This window comes from Eretmochelys imbricata, chromosome 1 (genome assembly GCF_965152235.1).
Source record: "Eretmochelys imbricata isolate rEreImb1 chromosome 1, rEreImb1.hap1, whole genome shotgun sequence".
Lineage (NCBI taxonomy): Eukaryota > Metazoa > Chordata > Testudines > Cheloniidae > Eretmochelys > Eretmochelys imbricata.
This window is the reverse complement of record NC_135572.1, coordinates 216,548,008-216,568,741: the sequence shown is the minus strand read 5'-3', so window position 1 is coordinate 216,568,741 and position 20,734 is coordinate 216,548,008. Positions and strand designations below refer to the sequence as shown.

The window sequence follows — 20,734 nt, the reverse complement described above, 5'->3', positions numbered from 1 at the left end:
AGCATGCCTCCTGGATCAGGCCTTGTAAGCGAGCTAGGAGGGGGAACACCTGCCTTCCCCTGGTTTGAGGATTGCACAGAGGCTTAGGCGAAAGATAGGTGCTTGGACACCTGTTTGGGGCAGCAGGGTGCATGCCCGGTGTCTTTAGGATTTTTACAGCAAAAATGTAGGTGCCTCCAGGGTTAGGCGGCAGCTGAGCAGGATTTTGACTGTCTCAGTGGTGCCTACAGTTTGGACATAGGTGCCTGACCCCCATTTTAGGTATCTAAATCCTTTTGAGTGGCTCTTGGTTATTTGCAGAGCAGGAAACATGGTAAACTCTCATACAGGGGCACTCACATGGACTGCAGGACAGATTGTGCTTTATTGTGCTCCTTTTCGAGTGGGACAGCTCTGCACAATCCCCAACCCAGTGCCATAAACACACAGTCTGGCTTTGATAATTAGGTTATTAAATAGTGAGGCATGAAAAACAATTTAGTTACATTTTTAACAGACCATTCCCTTCCTGGGCAGCTCCTTGTCTATTCTGACTGTACGCTGCTCAGTTCAGGGACCGTCTCTCCTTGTGTTTGTAAAGCACTTAGCACACGTTGAGCCCTATATAAATTCTAGTGATAACAGTGTTCTCTTTCTCTGCACATTTGCCAGAAAGCTTTAAAGGATGAGGTCTGTTTTTTGCTTTAAGTATCCTCTGACTGTCTTTCAAGCCATGGCGTTTAAACGTGTAAAAAGGAAGGATATGCATTCCCTATCTTGCATCAGCATGTTACATAATCAGCTCATGGTTTGCTAACACAGCAGATGAATTACAAAACAGCTTGCAGAGTTGCAAAACTCAAAGATTCCTTTTGAGAAAGAGCAGTTGACTGTGCAAGTGTAGCAACATCTGTGGCGTTAAAATCAGAGAAGTTTCAGAGTAACAGCCGTGTTAGTCTGTCTTCGCAAAAAGAAAAGGAGTACTTGTGGCACCTTAGAGACTAACCAATTTATTTGAGCATGAGCTTTCGAAAGCTCATGCTCAAAATCAGAGAAGTGCTGCCACAGGGTGATTAAGCAAGATAGAAGATGGAGGTTTGGTTACTAGACCAGCAGAAGTTCCTAACAAGGAGAGATTTTTATGAAGGGATTACTCACCTCACCTAATATTTGTTCAAAGAAAGGAAAGGCAATAGCTTTTCTCCATAATTAAGAGACTCACTTTCCATTAAATACCTGATTTTAAACCTCTGCCCTAATGTCAACAAAACACAACCAATCCAGTAGAAGTTTCCCATGTGTAGTCCCCAGTCAGAGGAGTAAAGTTGGAGGGGAATCAAACATGGTATTTTGGAGACAGGAGTGTTTGGACAACTAGAGGAGCATTGCTTTTTGAGAATTCTTGTAATTTTTTTCCAATGCCATGTCTAAAAAGATGCCTTGGAAGCTCCCAGGGTATGTCTGTTATGAGAAATCCTGGCTACAGAGGGAGAAATAGTGGCTTGAGTCGGTTCTGGGAGCAAGAAGCTCTTGAGTACTTTTCCTAGCTCTGCGGTATTTTACAGACTAATGATTACAGACTAAATAGCATTATTCCCATTGTTCATTCAAGGCAGGCATAGATAAATTAAGTGACTTGGCCAAGATCACACAATGAAGTAGTTATGGAATTAGGATAAAGAACTAGGGGCCAGAGCCTCAGCTAGAGTTAATTGGCATAGTTCCATTGTAGTCAATGTAGCAATCCTGTTTCCCATTAGCTGAGGATCTGACTTCACATTTCTGACTCTCAGTCCCACATATTTAATCCAGTGGACCACACTTCCAAGTAGGTTACATAACCACTCTGTGTCTCACTTTCCTCATGGGGCTAATAGTTACTTAGGTAGTTTAGAAGATTAAATAGTTATGGGTAGGTTGTATCCCTATTCACACAGAACCTTATTCTGTGAGTAGCCACTGAGATCAGTGGGACTGTTTAAGGAGCAAGGTACTAGAATCATAGAATATCAGGGTTGGAAGGGACCTCAGGAGATCATCTAGTCCAACCCCCTGCTCAAAGCAGGACCAATCCCCAGTTTTTGCCCCAGATCCCTAAATGGCCCCCTCAAGGATTGAACTCGCAACCCTGGGTTTAGCAGGCCAATGCTCAAACCACTGAGCTAACCCCCCCGCCCCCACATGTTATGTAAGGATAGCAGAATTTGGCCCTCAGTGTTTTGCAAATGTAAATCCTATGTGGAATTATTAGATGCTCTCTGCATTTTGCAGAAGCACAGTGGTGCACTGCAAACATCCCTGGCTGTATTGCCTTCATATGAGGACTCCAGTCCAGCAACAGTGCGCATGGCTTAGAAAGTAGAATTGAGATGGAGATAGGGGTGGCATTCATTTTGTTTGTTGTCACCATTAACAGGGCAAAAATAGAAATGTCCAGGTCAGAGCTTCCAAGAGGCAGATGGGCCAGGACAGAGCTTCTCCAAAGTCATTCATGTGCATCCTAGTGTCACTGAACTGCTCTTAAAAATCACTCCCCCAAAACAAAGGACATTTTCAGACAAAAAGTTGTGTTAAAAGGTTAAAAACATGCATCTGTGCCTTCAAAGGAGAAAAAAAATGCCTTAACCATTGGCCATAACAGTTTAGAGCATGCTTGCTAACTCCCCAGAGGTGAGGGTCCCTTACCTTGGGGACACATTCCTGACTAGGGGTGAACAGATCTGGGCTACAGCCCTAGCACAGGAAGATGGAGGAATGGGATAGGAAGCCTCCCATTTCCAGGTCCCTGTTTTGAATCCAACATAAATCCATGTGGGATGACTGGTTTAATGAATTAGGAGTAGGATACAGAGCATATCTTTAGGTCACAGGAAGGCTGACTTTGGGGAAAGACACTGTCTTGGCTCACCTGAGACCTGCTGTTTGAAGATCTCACAAGACTCCCAGACTGAGTTTTGGCTTTGACAATGTGGTGAGTATGTACACATAGGGAGCAGCTGCTTAGTAAATCTTCTCCACCATTGGGTAAGCTAATTCCCAGAGCAGAAAAAGGCATCACTTTCTCTGGGGTTGCCTCTTGAAATGCTGCACCTAAAAACCATTTTCAGAGGAAAGTCCCAGGCGACACTGCCAGATGAGGCATTCAGAGTGGGTGACAGGAAGACATGCTCATGAACACAGCATTTTAAAGATAAACATTGTTTTTAATATTGTAAATTCATAAAAGCCATATTTTTCATACACAGTCATTGATTGTGGTTTCTTCAGTATTAAACTTCATATATGTATTGTGACAAAGCTCTGTCCTTGTCTCTGTGGGTCCCGCATTTCCTAGCGGATTTCACTAGCCTCAGAGGCTCACTGTGACCCTCCATGTAACCCGTCTCTCTCTAGAGACAAGGGTCACAGTCTACTGAGCCATTTTCATCATAAGCCAGCGAGGGAGGTGAGGAGAAGCTATCCTCCCTTGCACAGTCTCTGTTGTCTCCCAGTCTCAGTGATAAATTTGGGAGGGGGGGGCAAATGGGGGGAGCCCAGGCCTGCCCTCTACTCCAGGCTCCATCCCAGGGACCCTAATAGTATCAGCTATGGTCACTGACCTTTTAGAAACATGACATGTACAATTCCCTGGGCTACTTCCCCACAGCAGCCCCCACCTTCCTCAAGCTACACTTCACCCTTACCTTAGGGCCTCCTTCCTTGTGCCTGATATGGTGTGTACTGCTCAGTCTCTCCAACAGCACAACTTCCTCCCACAGCTCCTGACATGCACACCCACTTGACTAACTGGGAGGCTTTTAACTAGTTTCAGCCAGCCCCTGATTGGCTTCAGGTGTTCCAATCAACCTAGCATTCTCCCTGCCTTCTGGAAAGTTCTTAATTGGCCCCAGGTGTCTTAATTGACCTGGAGCAGCTGCCATTTAACTTATCCGGGTACCAGGGATTTGTTTAGCCTGGAGCTAATATATTTATCTCCCACTACTTTTCTAAGCCATCTGGCCTTGCCCCATCACAGTATGCATATGCAGAAATTCATAGTGACATGTTATTTAGTTCAGTATTTGCAGTAATATATAAAACTTAAACCTCACTAACACATGTGGGATCACAATAAAAAAGGGAAAACAGAGGAGACTGAGGATTTCAGAATATTGCAGAAAATCCACCTGCTATTTGTAGATGACAATAGATGGTTACATACTGTGGCTATGCATGTGATATAAATAAAATGGATTAGATTAGATACAATTGAAGATACAGTATAAATCAAATAATCTAAAAGCATAGCAAGACAACAGCACTCTTATTGGTAACCTTATACTTACATTACAATAAAAGGCAAATCTCAAATTTCAGTTAGCAATCCTTCAGGATAATGGGTCAATATAGTGGTGATGAAACCCAGTAAGGGCTCTATCTTCAGCACAAATTGGACCAAGAATTAGGGTGACCAGATGTCCCAATTTTATAGAGACAGTCCCAATTTTTAGGTCTTTTTCTTATATAGGCTCCTATTACTCCCCAACCCCCATCCAGATTTTTCACATTTGCTGTCTGGTCACTCTACCAAGAATCTGGATATATGAAATATATAGTGAAACCTGTTTTAAGTAACCACTGAAGGGATTGACATTTGGTTGCTTAATTGAGGGGGTCTTTTAATAGAAGTGGAGCTGAGCTGTACTTAGTACAACTGAGGAATAGTTTGATGTCATCCCTTAAAAGAGAGGGTAGCTTTTTAGGGTAGTCTTGAATATAAGTATGGTTTAGTTCTCCAAAAGTATGGATTGGGAGCGTTCACCTCACAGTCCCCTCAGTGATAATCTCCAGCAGTTGCACTGCTAAATTTACCCTCAAAACAAAGTGGTTTATTTCAGGATAAATTTTTCAGAGTTTTGCCTGCAATAGACTGAGATGGAAATGCTCTGTCAAAGAAACTCTTCTTTACAATGAGGTAATATCTTTTAGTGGACTAACGTCTGTTGGTGAGAGATACAAGTTTTCAAGCTTAAACAGAGCTCTTCTTCAGGTAATCTGAGGAAGAGCTCTATTTAAACTCAAAAGCTTGTCTCACTCACCAACAGAAGTTGGTCCAATAAAAGAAGATATTATCTCACCCACATTGTCTCTCTAATAGCCTTAGACTGACACGGCTGTAACAACACTGCATATCTTTTTTACAATATCCATTGACTTCCCTGTTGCATCACCAGGCTTAAGTCCAGAAATGTTAACCGTTCGTGCCATCTATAATAGGATCTTAGCTCCCCACCACAGCTGCTGCTATTAAAAATCTTCTGTTTTACACATCACAGGAAGTGTGACAAGCATTGTATTTCCCTTTGTAGTGTACCTTCCATGTATTTCATTGCGGTGGCCAGTAACAACAGTGTTCAACCTACAGGAAACTGAAGTGAGCTGTAGCTCACGAAAGCTTATACTCAAATAAATTGGTTAGTCTCTAAGGTGCCACAAGTACTCCTTTTCTTTTTGTTCTCTTTAATTAGCTAATGTTTCTGCATTTCTCACATGATTAGGGGTGAAATCCTCACCCTGTTGAAGTCAGTGAGAGTTTTGCTATTGACTCAGTGGGGTCAAGGTTTCACTCCTGGTGCCAGGTTGATTTTGAACTGGTGTAACTCCATAGACATTTTTGAAGTTATTCCTGTGAAAGTGAGCACAGAATCAGGCCCATCAAGCTCTACCAAAATGCTAAATATAGCTGAGCTGCTATATTGCTTTTAACAAGGGCTTCCAGAAAAATTGTGCTGTTCTCAAGAGTTCCAAGAATTCTAATGTTCTTGGTTTGAACAGGGTCTTCCAGGTGCACAGATCTTGGTCTGCCCCCACACCTTGCTTCATAACAGTGTTTTTAACCATTGTCATTTCCAACACCACTTTTATCTTCTTCAGCCTCCAATTTTATCTGTCATGCTTACTTTAATTCAAGAATTCTTATGTCAATGGTAAGTTTGTCCCTGGTTGCATGTGTGCATAAGAGAGAGAATTAGCCTCTATGCAAGTTTACGGTAGTTTGTGTGAATACAGCATTATATGGGCATTAACATCAGTACGTGGCACCACCATAGTGCATGTCATCTGAGGATATACTTTACAAAAGTGGATACTATTATTCTTTGTCTACAGATGGGAAAACTGAGGCACAAAAAGCCAAAGTAACTATCCCAAGGCCTTTCAGCCAATACAGTATAGAAGAAAACCTGTCTCCTGACTCCAAGTGACTTGCTCTAACCACTAAACCATGCCACCCAAGTTCCAGTTAGCCTCTGTGTGCCAGCCCCAGAGTCTTCCTCTGTCCACGGGAGCTGTTATGCTTTCTTTTCACAGATCCAACGGTTTGGTACAGAACAAGATATAGTACCCACGACAGTTAATCCGATTACAGCACAATCAGAGGTGTCATTATTCAAACCTGTAATAAATCTGTGTGGAGAAGAGAAAGAGAAGAGAATCAGGGTAGTCATTCCTATTACTCAGATTTATCCAAAGTTCATGCAATAAACCCAAGGATAGACTAAGGTATTTCACCTTCTAGTCAGAAGATTCCTGATGAGTGATGGAAGCCACTTCATATTGACACCTCCTTCAATCTCCACATTTCTCACACACACACACTCCTCAGTTTACTATCCAAATCTCCCTCTGATGCACACACAAATACAGTGAGTTCTTTATCCAGTTCTGTAGGATAGCCTGGGAGATTCTCACTCTCTAGACCAGTGGTCCCCAATTTTTTTCTGTTCCCCTCCCCCCTCACCCCCCTCACCCTCACCCTTTCCCCGGGTAATGGAAAAATCTGTCCACACTCCCTGGGAGTCACGGCCAGGGTCACAGCCAGAGTTGTGGCCAGGAGCAGGGCCTAGCCAGAGCTGCAACTGGGGCCACGGCCAGGGCCAGGAGCAGGGCTGAAGTCAGGGCCAGAGCTGTGGCTGTGGCGGTGGCTGGGAGCAGGGATACAGTCAGGGCCAGGGTTGGAGCTGTGGCTGGTGGAGAGGCTGGGCTCTGGGGGAGGAGGGCATGTGAGTATCTGGGTAAGTGGGGGGCCCTATGGCTGGGCTCTGGGGGGAGAGAATGCGGGTATCTGGAATGGGGGCACCCTGTGTGTGGGTTCTGGGGGAGAAGGGGGTTCAGGTGTATTGGCAGGGGGGAGGCCCCGTGGCTGGGCTCTGTGGGAGAGGGGTTGTGGGTTTCTGGCCCCGCAGCTGGACACTGGGGGTGGGGGAAGGGGGCAGAGAAACAGGAATTGGGTTGTCATATAGGTTTCTTTAACTCTACTCCTTGGGGATTTTGTGTGTGTGTCTGTATTGTTACAGACATACCTGCTGACAGGTATTTTGAAATAAATTACCAAAATAATTAAAACTGGCATGATTATATAGTGTTATTTTGACACATAATATTTGCAGAATTTTAAAATATCGTGCACAGAATTTTTAATTTTTGGAGCAGAATGCCCCAAGGAGTAGCTTTTTAACCTTAGCATCAATTTTGCCTGTGTTATTCTTCCCTTTTGTAGGCACAGGAAAATCCTAGCCTGTGTTCTGTCCCTTTCTCCACAGAATACCTGTGGCAGATACCTCAGAGGAAATAATTGACACTTGGAGGTATAATAAGGAATAAACGTACATGTCTTTGTTAAACTCTGTGTTGTCAATCCATTTCCATCTACCTTCAGCGCCTCTGATTGACAATCCAATGAAGTGATCTTCAGCTTTTGTGTTATTATGGAGGAACTCCTGCAAAGGAAGCGTACAGTGAGTTCTGAGAATTCTCACCTGTGGCCAGAGACAATTCAATAGCATTAGCATCTATTTGGGGTGCCACTAGGGGCGATTTGCTTGGGTTTGTCCAGATTGTCCTAGCCAAAAACTGTTTTCCTAGTCTAGACAAACCAAACATGACCAAGGGATCCCCAGTAGCCTGCTGCAAACCCAGCACAAAGCCTATTAGATCCCATCCCCCATTGGAAACTCTCTGTAGGACAATGCTCTCACAGGGCTTTGTCTAACAGATTTGCCAATGTCTCATAAAAGGACCCTATGAAATGAAAGGTGCATATTACAGCATATTTCCATTGTGGGCTATCTGGCCACATTTCAGAATGCCCACCTGTGGCTTTATGCCTCTCCCCAGTCTCTCCCCACTCCAGCTCCCTGCCAAGTACTTTGACATCTGGTGATGTTGCCATGCTCTTCTTACCTTAGACACAGGGGGCCTGGCTTTTGTATTGCTGGGCCCTGCCTCTCTGCATGCTTATTAAAATCACGTAGTCATGCTAGCCAACTGTGCATTGTAGTGCATCATAAATCCTGGAGTGGGTGTGTTAGGGGGCTTATTCCTTCACCCACTTCCTTCCCTGGTCCTTCTCGCATGAACAGAGAGCAACAATACCCGAAGTCCGAAGGTGCAAACAATTCAATGTTTATTGGGGTGAACTTCCAGCAAGCATGATTCCAGTTTCCATCCTTAGTGTCCCCCTTCCCAGCTCTGACACCACAGAGCTTTACACCTGTGTCCCTGTTCCCATTCCTGCCCTTAGCAAAACATGATTCCAATTTCCTTACCCCCATTCCCTGTTCCCATTTCCCCCTTTAGCAAAACACGATTCCAATTTCCCCACCCCCATTCCCTGTTCCCATTTCCCCTCTCCACACCCACCCACACACTCCCTGATTGACTGCCGACTATATAGTAAAACTTGAGTTCTGCTTAGCTATACCTTAATGAATCATTTTCCTGAAATTTAACTAACCAATCTTAACGTATTGTAACATGACTATGTAACCAATTATATCCCACCACCTTAATTAGTTTACACCCAGCAAAATTAATTATACAGCAGACAGGAACAATCACAGAACCAGACAGAGATTATACAGACAAACAACAGCAAAGTAGGAACTATAATGACAAAACAATACAGAAGTGAGGATTTCACATCTCAGCTAGTGATAAGTGAGTTCTTGCAAGACAGGATGCTATCAAACTAAGTTTCCTTTTACATTTTCTAGGCACTTCCCTTTCTCTGGAGGTGATAGGCACTATCAGGACAGGATTGTATTCCTAACAGCCCAATAGCACCTTCTTTCAATGTGACTAGTTTGGAATGTGAGGATGTGACCGGTCGCTTCCCAGCTTATGGCTGCCTCTGCTGCTTAGCCAAAGGCCTTAGCCTAAGAACAGGGCCTCAGACTGTCACAGTAAGAGAAGGACCTTACACCGGCAGACAGTGATTTTGATTCTTTCTTTTATACCTCTATAACTAGCCAAGTGATAAGACTACACCTAAATTCTTCGAGTACAGGCCTTTACCGACAGGCCTGAATATCTATATCCTAACAGGGTGTCTTTAATTAGGTAGCAGAGAAGCAGGTAATGCATCTGGGCCTGCACAAAGAAAGCTGAACCCCTGCGTTGGTACTAAGGTAGGGTGTAGCTAAGGAGGGAAGGGGAGAACTTGGAAGAGTGCAGATAGGAAACTTGCATGGGGAACTCAGAGATGGAGAAGACAGGCTGGGAAGCTCTTTGAAGCAGAGTCCATGATTCATTTCCCACAGGATTATACGCTCTTTCTACAATAGCTCTCACCAGTTCCTCTTTGCTGTTGATGATCACTAAACTAGAGTTTGCTTCAGAACATGCTCTTTGACTGGCATTCCAAGTCTTTTCTTGAACAGAAAAGAAGTAGCATTTCCCCCTTTGAAATGTCCACCGGATCGGGCAGTCTGTAGGAAGGGCACACACAAAGAAAGAGGGAAATACCAATATGTAATTGGCAGGAAAAGAACTCTTCTCTCCCAATCACATTTTACAGCAAACATCAGACTCTCACTGCACTGATCTTACCTGTTCTTCCCCCGCTGGTTGAAGACTTAGAGTTCTCTGGTGAGTCATCAGTGGAGAAAATCTGTGAAACTGAACACAAACCTAGTTTTTAGTCTCTGATATCTTTAATGCTATGAAAACATACTTGGCAATAAATGCTTGGTCAGCATTTGCTCTTCTTGATTTATAAAGTGCAAGATGCCCTATGACAGTGGTTTTCAAACTTTTTTTCTGGGGACCCAGTTGAAGAAAATAGTTGATTCCCATGACCCACTGGAGCTGGGGACGAGGGGTTTGGCGTGTGGGAGGGGCTCAGGGCTGGGGCAGGGGGTTGAGGTGAGAGGGTGAGGGCTGTGGTTTGGGGCCAGGAATGAGGAGTTCAGGGTGTGGGAGGGGGCTCTGGGCTGGGGCAGGGGATTGGGGTGTGGGAGGGTTTCAGGGCTCTGGGCTGGGGGTGCAAGCTCTGGGGTGAGGCTGGGGATGAAGGGTTTGGGGTGAAGGAAGGGGTTCTAGGTTTGGGGAGGCTCAGGGCTGGGGCAGGGGATTGGGGCATGGGGTTGGGGTGAAGCCTTACCTCTGGCAGCTCCCGGTCAGTGGCGCAGCCCGCGGGTAGAGGCTGCACCCCGGAAGTGGCCAGCAGCAGGTCCAGCTCCTAGGCGGAGGTGTGCAAGCGACTCTGCACAGCTCTCGCCCGCAGGCACCGTCCCCCGAGCTCCCATTGGCTGGTTCCTGGCCAATGGGTGTGCGGAGCCGGTGCTTGGGGTGGGGGAAGTGCGTGGAGCCCTGTGGCCCTCCTCCCTAGAAGCCAGACCCGCTGCTGGCCATTTCCAGGGTGTTGGAACAGGTGTTGGAACAGGTAGGCACTAGCCTGCCTTAGCTGGGCAGCACCGCCGATGGGACTTTTAACGTCCCGGTCGGCAGTGCTGACCAGAGCGACACAGTTCCTTACATGCAGCGACCCAGTACTGGGTCATGACCCAAACTTTGAAAAACACTGCCCTATGAGACATGTCAGGAGAGACCATTCTTGTCTTGGAAATCTTGTGACCTGAACAGATGGGCAGCACAACACAGGCACTGGGAGATCCACAGGAAGGTTCTGTCTTGGTGGGGTTTTGTTTATTTGTTAATTATGGGGTGGATGAGAGCATTTTACTGATGTGGGCTAGTGTGTTTCAGGGAAGAAGTGAGTTTTGAGGAACGATTTGAAAGACAAGAAGGTAGGTGACTGTGATGTAGTGTCCCCCACTGCAGAGAAGAGACAGGGCTTAGCTGTAATGAATATAAAGGGGTTTCTTTGTTGGAGCTGCTGGGACACAAATAGAGCCTGTGACCCTGTTGCTTCCAGATGGATTGGCTAACACAGCCTGGGCTGAGCAGGCTCACCTTAAGTCCTGGCCTGGACCAAGCAGCCATGAAGGGGACTACTGATTGCACTGCAGGTGCTGGCATTCTGGGACAGGGAATGATCCCCAGGCATGGGTGGCCAAAATACTGTGTCTTCTTTCCAGTAAAAAACTGCCCCATGCCTGGAGACCATCCCCAGCCTGTGTCTTCCCTTACACAGACCTCTCTAACCTCATCACCTGTCTGGTAAAGGGTCAGTTTTGGCCCGGCTGAACACAACCACATTAAAAGTTATATCCAGTCAAGCAAAAAGACAGATCATTTACAAAACAGGTCAGGACATGTTCAGCATCCTAAGCCAGCCTGGGTGGAGGGCAAAAGAAAAGCCTGAGAAAAGATGATGTTAGCGGTGAGGTTGGATTCTTCGATGGATCCAAGGGAGCAAGGGGAAGAATGGTAGATAATGAGGGCATAGCTGTGCAGGGCCTAGAAGGGGAGGATGAGAAGCATGTTTTGCTATGGAAGGTAAGAGGATGAAAGTTGGAGGAATTCAGAGAGGGGAGGGACATGGTCTGCATGGTGGGTGAGGAAAAAGATTTTCCTTCAACAGTGGTCTAGATGCTCTAGTCTGGAGGTGGATTGTGATGGGGATCAGGAAGTCCAGAAAGAAAGGAGTTGAAGGAGTTGCGTGTGACGTTGCACCCCTTAATGCTTCATAGAAATATGCTTAAGAATGTAAATGTGACATAACTGGATATTTTATGCCAGATATGCCATGTAACATATCTTTGCAAAGGTTATGTTCTTCTGTGTGTATTCATCCTATTTGTATGCATGTATCATTTTTGTATTCAAAGTTATGAATATTGGTTGTGTACTTGTTTGATTTTAAGTAGCCTCAGTGAAGCATTTGGTCAGCTTCTTGAGAAAAGACTATTCTCAGTAAGTGCCCAAACAAGAAACACTTAAGCTGACAACAGACCTTGATAGAAGCCAATTCACATCTGAGCTTTCCTGGCTGTGCGGCTCGGCCTGTAAAGTTCTGAGTCATGCATGGACATGTGACTTGCCCATGTGACTCCAAAACTTCATTTTGTAGCTGTAATTCTACACAAGGGGAGAGGGGGGGTTTCCACCCAGAAGAGAGAAACTATATAAAGTCCTGGGAGACCCCTCCATTTTGTCTTCAGCTGGCTCAAGAGTTAGCCTCTGCACCACCAAAGAAACTGGAACAAAGGATAGTAACCACAGGGGTGTGAGTGGTTGCTGGACCCAGACTAGAAGGAGACTAGTGTGTAAAAGAAGCTTACTGGAACATCTCTGAGGGTGAGATTTCATCTGTAATCACTTTCTTACTGTATTAAGCTTAGATTTGCATATTTTATTTTATTTTGCTTGGTAATTCACTTTGTTCTGTCTGTTATTACTTAGAACCACCTAAATCCTACTTTTTGTATTTAATAAAATCACTTTTTATTTATTAATTAACCCAGAGTACGTATTAATACTTGGGGGGTGGGGGGAAACAGTTGTGCATATCACTCTATCAGTGTTATAGAGGGCGAATAATTTATGAATTTACCCTGTATAAGCTTTATACAGGGTAAAACAGATTTATTTGGGGTTTGGACCCCATTGAGAGTTGGGTATTTGAGTGTTGGAGACAGGAACACTTCGTAAGCTGTTTTCAGTTAAGCCTGCAGCTTGTGGGGGATGAGGTTCAGATGTGTTTGTAGCAGGCTAGCATGTCTGGCACAACCAGGCAGGGCCCTGAAGTCCCCAGCTGACAGGGAAAACAGGTTCATAGGTAGTCTCAGCACATCAGGTGGCACTTCCCAAGGGGGTTTCTGTGATCCAACCTGTCACAGCGAGCTTCCTGGTCTACAATGCAAAATTAAAAAGGCTGAGATTTCCCTCTTTACTGCGCCCATCATTTTCCCCAAGTCCCCAAACACACACACACATGCCAGAAATTAGAGGTTAGGAAGGTCTGGAGATAACCAAAGCAAGGACAGGTTTTATTTCATTATTATGGTTGCTGGGATTATTGGGAATGGCAGCAGAGGGCTCCTCATTGAACCCTGACCTGCAAAAAATGGTGAATGGCAAGAAGACTGTCACTTCTTTGGACCAATAGCATAATCATAGGCCAGAAGTGCAGGGAAGGGCTCCAAGGAAAGCACAAACACAAATCCAGGCATAAAAAGCACAGGTATACCTATAGCAAACAAGGTTCAGGTCACAGGGGCAGACAGGAAAAGACCTTGTATCCCAGGTGGATGCTGCTAACCATTTCCCATCCACCATGATGAGTGAGGGACAATCCCACCTCTGCAGCCCCTGCCCCAGCTGGGACGCAAACACAAATATTAGTATCTCTCTGGGCAAATATCCCAGCCAATAGGGTACTTTGCAGAAATGGACATCAGTGATGGGGAATCAGGAACATAAACCAAAATTCCCTTTTGCCCCCAGAGAATTTCACAGCAAATCCCAGAAACTCACTGCCTGGACATTACCTGTTCTGTTCCCCTCAGTTGTGGAATTGAGTATCCTCTGAAAACCCAGAGTTGGGAAGATCTGTGGAACTGAACACAAGCCCAGCTGTTGGTCTCTGGGAGATGATTTGTAATACTCAATATAAAGTGCACCTGTGGTGATAACTTGTTGGATGGCTGTCCATTTCTTGTTTTACTTTATTATTATTAATATTGCATTTGGGAACCCCAAGGATCTCAGCAAGAGTTTGTCACTGCCTCCCATTCCCAAGACACTGGAGCATGCCCTTAGCCTTAGGATGGCAAATAATACAGTGGGAAAATATAGCGTTCAGGGGAGGAAGTAATGCACCTCTGACATTCTAACAAATAGCATCGAGCGATAAATGATCAGACCCATGCAGAGATTTAGGCAAAAAGAGAGCGGGAAGAGGTCAAGGACACAAGCAGAGATACAGACAACAAGTTTAGGTGGAGTTATGAGCATAGGAAGTGATGCAGGCACATGTACAAGCAAAAGAATCATGGGTTCAGATGCAAACTCAGCACAATGAGAGGCACAGATAGTAAAATTAAGAAAAAGAACAGGCACAGACAAAGGTGCATGTTAAGGCTGACTGCCCAGCTATCATGCTTTTCTGTTACAAGATGTGTGGCTCAGCTCCTGTCCCACATGCTATAGTTTCCACAAAGCACGAACTTCACATCACAATCATGGAAGCAACCGTGAATGGCTTTGAGGAAAGGGCAGACCTAATCCGTACTTGGGGGTGCATGTAGATTTGGGGATAATTATAGTCCTCTAAACATGCCATACAACTGGATTCCCATTGGCAGTGGAACCTGTTCATCAGCACACAGCACATGATGGCCATTCACTGAGCATCTCCACTGGTTTAGATGGAGATGCTTGCAAACTCCAGTCTTTTCTTTCTCTCCCACTTGCCGTAAACATACATAAACCATTTCCTTTGGTAGCTATAGACCCCTTAGGAAATTGTCAGTTCATAGTAAAATAGGAAACTGGCTGTGGCAGTGTTGTGCAACAAGTGAATATGTGCCTGCCAGATTAGTCACTTCTGAGCCAACCATCCCCCTTTCTTTCCGTTTATGCATTAACTGTGTCTCAGTGGAGTTGGTGGGGGTGTAATTTGTCAATTTGGCCTATCGGGAAGTAACATCATAGAAAGAATTTTTGTAGAATACATACAAATGGGGGAAATACACATGACAAACATATATATACATATTGATGTATAACACACATATCAAACAACATTGGGAAGCACTTTTGTAACCCACTGGTCAGTGTGTGTTACAGGAACCCCTGTGGACTAATCCATAAAGGATGTGAGTGTTACAGCCACCAGCTACAGGAAGTTGAGTTTTTAGTTCAAGCGGTAGCAGCTTGTGCTTTTAATAATGGAGGTCCCTGGTTCAGTTCAAATGTGTCATCCAAGAGGGCAGCCCTCACACTTCTACCATCACTATATGGATATATTATTTGTAAATGGTGATCTCCTCTGTATAGGTCATGGTGTGTTTTGTGTATGAGTTGTATAAGCAAAGAAACTGATGGTTCTCTCTTCTCTGAGGTAGGAAGTTGCACCTTCCAGCAAATTTCTTCCTTTGACTATAAGACAGGATTTAGTTATTATGAAATACAAACATATACAGCAGACAGTCTGCACCTCAGCTAATAAGCCAATTTACACACCAGCCACTGTATGGACCAATGCAGCTCACATGGGTGAGACACATCTCGCTGTTGCCTTGTGCTCCCCTCCCCATCTATTGGTTGTAGCCACCTGCTATCTCTTGTCTTGTACTTAGGTTGCTAGCTCTTAGGGGAAGGCTCTTTTTTGCTGTATGTTTGACACTACCTAGCACGATGGGCCCCGATCCCTGAGTGTGGTCTCTATGCCCTATGCAATACCAATACCAAACCCTATCTTAACTGTCAATTCCCATACTTTCAAACACTTTTTAAAGTTTAATATTATCTTGAATTTCCTGTCTCTTAAATGTTTAGGTTTTGAGAACCACGATGTTATCTTACATGTTTTCCTGTAAGTTATGGATTTTTTTCTTGGCTTTAACTCCATTTTACCGAAGTCTTTTGTCTGGGAATCTCTCCAGGTAGGTATAAAGATGTAAATAATCAATACCAATTACAAAATATGGTCACAAGCACCACAGAGCAGCTACTCTCTCATCTTCACACCATTGGCAAAACCCATTTGCAGGCTAAAAAGACAGATTGGCCAGATGTGTCTTGCACTGTGTTAAAAATTGCAGAATGTAAGCAATGGTAGAGAATACTAGTACTAGGACTCAGAGCCTGCCATTAAAATGCCACATCCCTCCCTTCCTAGAGTTCAACCATAGAGATAGTCAACAAGAGCATTTAAAGGTATATGGGAAGAAGAGATATCCAAGATAGTGAAGTCCCTGGCCACTTATGGATTTATAGATAATCATCAACATCTTGAATTGCAGCTGGGCGGGGAAGGGAAACCAGTGTAAGGCACAGAACACAGGTATTATGTGTTCACATCAGTCTGTCATTTAGACAGGCAACCAAGTTATGCACTAGCTGAAGGATATGAGTTGTTTTCAAGCATAATCCAGTGCACAGTTGTCCACCCTGGAGATGGCAAAGGTAGTAACAGTAGTATGGATAATCTTGTTGAATGCCACCCTGTGGGATTTACATGGGCCTTGCCTGAGGCAGTGAGATTTAATTACAAGATCCCAGAGAATGTAAATTCCACTTGAGAAATAACAAATATTGACTGATACTCACAATATACCATGAACAGGGACGTTCCTGCAAGTTTAATGGCCACGATGATCAAGCCAGGAATCACCAGCTGCCAGTTCATGTTATTCTGCATTTTAGCCCTGAAAAGTTTAAAATGACACCATTTACCACTTTGCAAGTGTTCTCCATTGCCTCCTGGGATCTGCACTCATCTCAATGATATCTGAGCACACATGGATCTATGGCAGCTTGTCATGAAATAGAACGGGTGCCATCATTTACTAGTAAAGTTTGTACTAGTAAAGTACTAGTTTGTTTTATTTTCAGTTAGTCCCTTCATTCCTTCTTCCAGTCAGACTAAAGCTATCTGCGTCACTGCTGTCTGGTTTAACAAACTACTGTCCTTGGAAGAAGATTCTAACATTCAACTGATTATTAGATTGGCAGCACCTGCAGGTATAGCTACATTGCAAAAGTAGTATGCAATAACAGAACGGATCACAACTGAAATCAGGTCTCCCCAATATGGATGAATTTAGATTCTCTGAAAACGATTACCTCATACAGTAATTTCAGTCACCATTATAAAACCAACACTTGCCAACAACGGTGGTGGACTTAGAATTGGAAATAACTGCAATAACTGACATACCCTGGTAAATTAATAAATGGTATCAGTTGACATTTTAATGGAGATCTCGAGTGAACTATTTGCTTCCTGTATTAACAATTCCACTCTTGATGGTATCTGCCCTCAGACTCTTAAGATCTCTGTGCAGCTCATAAGCTTGTCTCTCTCACCAGCAGAAGTTGGTTCAATAAAAGATATTACCTCACCCACCTTGTCTCTCCAGTATCCTAGGACCAACATGGCTACAACAACACTACAAACCGAGACTCTTTAGTCTATTGAATGAGGAAATTGCCACGGAGGCCAAAACAGTATTCATTTGAATCTGCAACTGGCCAAAAGATTGTGTCTCAGTCTATGAGATGTACCTGGTCACAGTGATCTACATATTTGTAACCTCCAGGCTTTATGATTGCAACTCATTATATCGAGGAATGAAGCAGCCCACGTGAGAAAGCTCCAGCTCCCACAGAATGCTGCTGCTCATCTGCTTAGTAACACAGATTGGCATGAACATATCACACTGGTTCTCTGTACTCTCCACTGACTACAGAGTCCAGTTCAATGTTCTGTCCTTATATTCATAGCCCTCAATGGGACAAGCCCTAGGTCCCTGTGGCTGTGCTTATATTAGGATTTTTTTTCTAAAATTTCCCACTGGTGTTATCACTTTTTCAGCTCTACCAGTCACAGCCATTGTGGGACTGCTAGAGTAGACAGGGTTCCTGGCAGTTGCTAGCATTTTCATCACCATGCCATTTGACCCTGCTCACAGCAGGTCTAGATGACAGTGGTTTAAATGTTAGTAGCTGTGGTACCTTGCCTACAGTAAAACTCCTATGACTGCCTCCACTGGTGAAGCTGAAACAAGTGGTTAGCAACAGTAGAAAATTTTAGGAAATAAATTCCTAGATTGGAAAAGACCTCCCAGAGCACATCTTCCTCCACAACTATGACCTCCCTCACCAGCTACGTTCCACTGGAACAATAAAACTGTTGACTAAGACGGGGAGGATTGTGGATGCAGGAGAGAGGACTTTCACAAAAGCTGGGCGTAAACTATGAAACTCACTCCCATGAGAAATATAACTATGGCCTCACCTCAATCAGACCTAAATGCAAAACTAACTCCTTCAACTTCATTCACCCCCCGCCCCAAAAAAAGTTCTTTACACACCCCAATAAACTAATCAAGCTGTTTCTCTCACAGGTTAGGAAGGAAGGAAGAGAGAGAGATTGTTCTTGTTATTCCTGTTGTAAATACTTGGTAGGTGCTCAGATATTCTAGTAACATTTAGGTACAGAGAGAGAGAGACAAATTATTTAATCAGAGTGTGCCAAATTAATCTGTAATGTAACATAACTGAACTTCACTGAAGTTGCACAAGACCTGAATTTGGTTCAAAATGTCTATTCAAATTTTAGTACCTGTACAATAAAGTAGATAATCTATTCACAATGACTGAATCTCTACAGATAAATTCCACTGGGTATTAACAAAGGTGTGATTCCAATGCAATAACTAGGGCAACTAACATACATCCCTTTAAATTGAATAAGGTAGTTCTTGCATATTAATCATGTAATGCAGCCAAACAGTTATTATACCTGGGATACCACTAGTCAGAGACCTGGATTCAATTCCCTGCTCTGTCACAGGCTTCCTGTGTAAACTGAGGAAGTCACTTAGGCTCAGATCCACAACAGTATTTAGGCCCTTAACTTTCATTGACTGAATCCTTCCAGGACAGTTTGCAAAAGCAGACAGCATCTATATAATGATGAAAGGAGATGGTATGTGATGGGGAATATTTGATTAAAAAACCCAGAACTTTAACATTTTTTTTTCAGTGGATTGGAATAAAAAAACAAACCTTGTTTTTTTAAAAATCAGCCTGTTGGAGAAAGTGCCACTCCCCTGCCTTACTCTGGACCCTTCAGCCCCATGAAGACAGCAGCACACACCATTCTGAGCAGTCACATCTCCCAGGTCATCTACAAACTTGTATCCTACGCCCAGTTCTATATATACCCTCCATGCTCCTCAGTTAGAAACACCAATTGGAGTCTCTCACAATTAAGAGACTGTGAATCTTGCTTATTCCAGCCCACTGAAATCTTTGCAATCCCAGGAAACCATTATAGTCATAAAAGGCAGGAGAATTACAGGAAGCAAGCTACACAAATAAAATGGAACAGAAGTACTTCTCAGAAAGAGCTCACCACACTGAGGGGATAGTTCAAAAATCTTTTTCCATCATATCTCGGTCTGGAATGGATGCTGTGGAAAGGAATTAACAGTATGTGTCCTTTGGGTCTTGATCACAATTTTTTATATTTCTTGGGTTCCTTGGCAATCACGCTGTGGTTCCTTTTGTGTATGTGCCTCTCTCTCTCTGTCTCTCAGAAGAGAATCAGTGTCTATAAAGGCTTCCTCTTTTGTATCATTTCACAGGATGGGTGCTCTTCTAAATAGCTTGAGGTTAGGAAACACATCATGCCTTCACAACAGCTAAAGAGCTGAGACAACACAATGATGGTTTAATTTCTCAAGTGATTTAATCAAGGAGAAGAGAGCACAATACTTTATATCTGCCCACACTAAGAGAGAAATGTGGGGTTCAACATTTCTGGTCATTCCCTGTCACTCCCAGACTAAAGGGCAGCTTCAGAGGTTTAATGGGACACTTAAAATGATGCTGAAAACTTTTGTAGATCAGCAGCCACATGATTAGCCTAAGTAAGTGTTTACCTTATCTGCTGTTTGTCTATAGGGAAATTCCCCAAGTTTCTCTTTTAAACTGCTCTTTGGAAGGAGGGCTTGAGGGACCTCTGGAACTAATGAGGGCTGAGCAGGAGGGCACTGCCACTTTGTGTGTTGCTCTATCGAAGGTACGTGTATACCCCGTCACTGTAGTGCCTGAGCACCTCACAATCTGTAATGGGTTTATCCTCATAATACCCATGTGAGGTAGGAAAGTGCCATTATCCCCATTTTACAGATGGGGAACTAAGGTGCAGCAAAGCTAATGCCCAAATCCACAAAGTTATTTAGCTTGCTAACTTCCATTGAAATCAATGAAAGTTAGGGGCCTAAATACCTTTGTAGATCTGAGCCAAAGTGACTTGCCGCAGTTTACACAGGAAGCCTATGACAGAGCAGGGAATTGAACTCAGGTCTCTGACTAATGCTCTAACCCCTGGCTCCTTCCTTCCTCTCATATTTTAAGAAGCTCACAGCTTGTAGTAATGAATGTGTTAACCCTCGTGTTCTACAGGGGACAATAACAGTTTATAAATTTTGCTGTTACCAATAGTCAAGCAAAAATCACAATGAATTACTCAAAAATGAACCTAACCGACTTTAAAGTCAAAGGAACAACCCACAGAGGGCAAAAGAATAAAGTTAATTGGGAATTTTTCAGGGTCCTGGAGCCTTGGCTCCAGCCTGAGCCTGAACAGCTACACAGCAATTAAACAACCCTTAACCCAAGACCTGCGAAACCGAATCAGCTAGCACAGGCCAGCCATGGGCTTTTAATTGCAGTGTAGACGTACTACTCAAGTGCTTAATTTGTAATGAAAGAGATGGTGGGGCTCAAGCAATTGTTTTACTTTCATAACTGATGCAAACCCAGAGGTGCTGGGGCTATGAACTGCCACGCCTAG

General features: G+C 43.9%; 1 protein-coding gene across 2 annotated transcripts; it reads right to left on the bottom strand.

Annotated features, from left to right (window-relative positions):
* Positions 1-3,186: 3,186 nt before the first annotated feature.
* Positions 3,187-19,444, bottom strand: LOC144268670 (C-type lectin domain family 5 member A-like). Of its 2 annotated transcripts, XM_077823785.1 has the most exons (7): positions 19,289-19,444; positions 16,477-16,574; positions 13,692-13,760; positions 9,847-9,915; positions 9,589-9,725; positions 7,627-7,736; positions 3,187-6,423 (listed from the first exon to the last, which is right to left on the bottom strand). In XM_077823785.1, exons 2-7 carry the CDS (start codon positions 16,565-16,567, stop codon positions 6,309-6,311), a joined length of 591 nt encoding a protein of 196 aa, XP_077679911.1. In that variant the 5' UTR covers positions 16,568-16,574; positions 19,289-19,444; the 3' UTR covers positions 3,187-6,308. The 2 variants fall into 2 exon arrangements, with proteins under 2 accessions (XP_077679911.1, XP_077679920.1); XM_077823794.1 differs by lacking the exon at positions 13,692-13,760.
* Between the last annotated feature and the right edge of the window lie 1,290 nt (positions 19,445-20,734).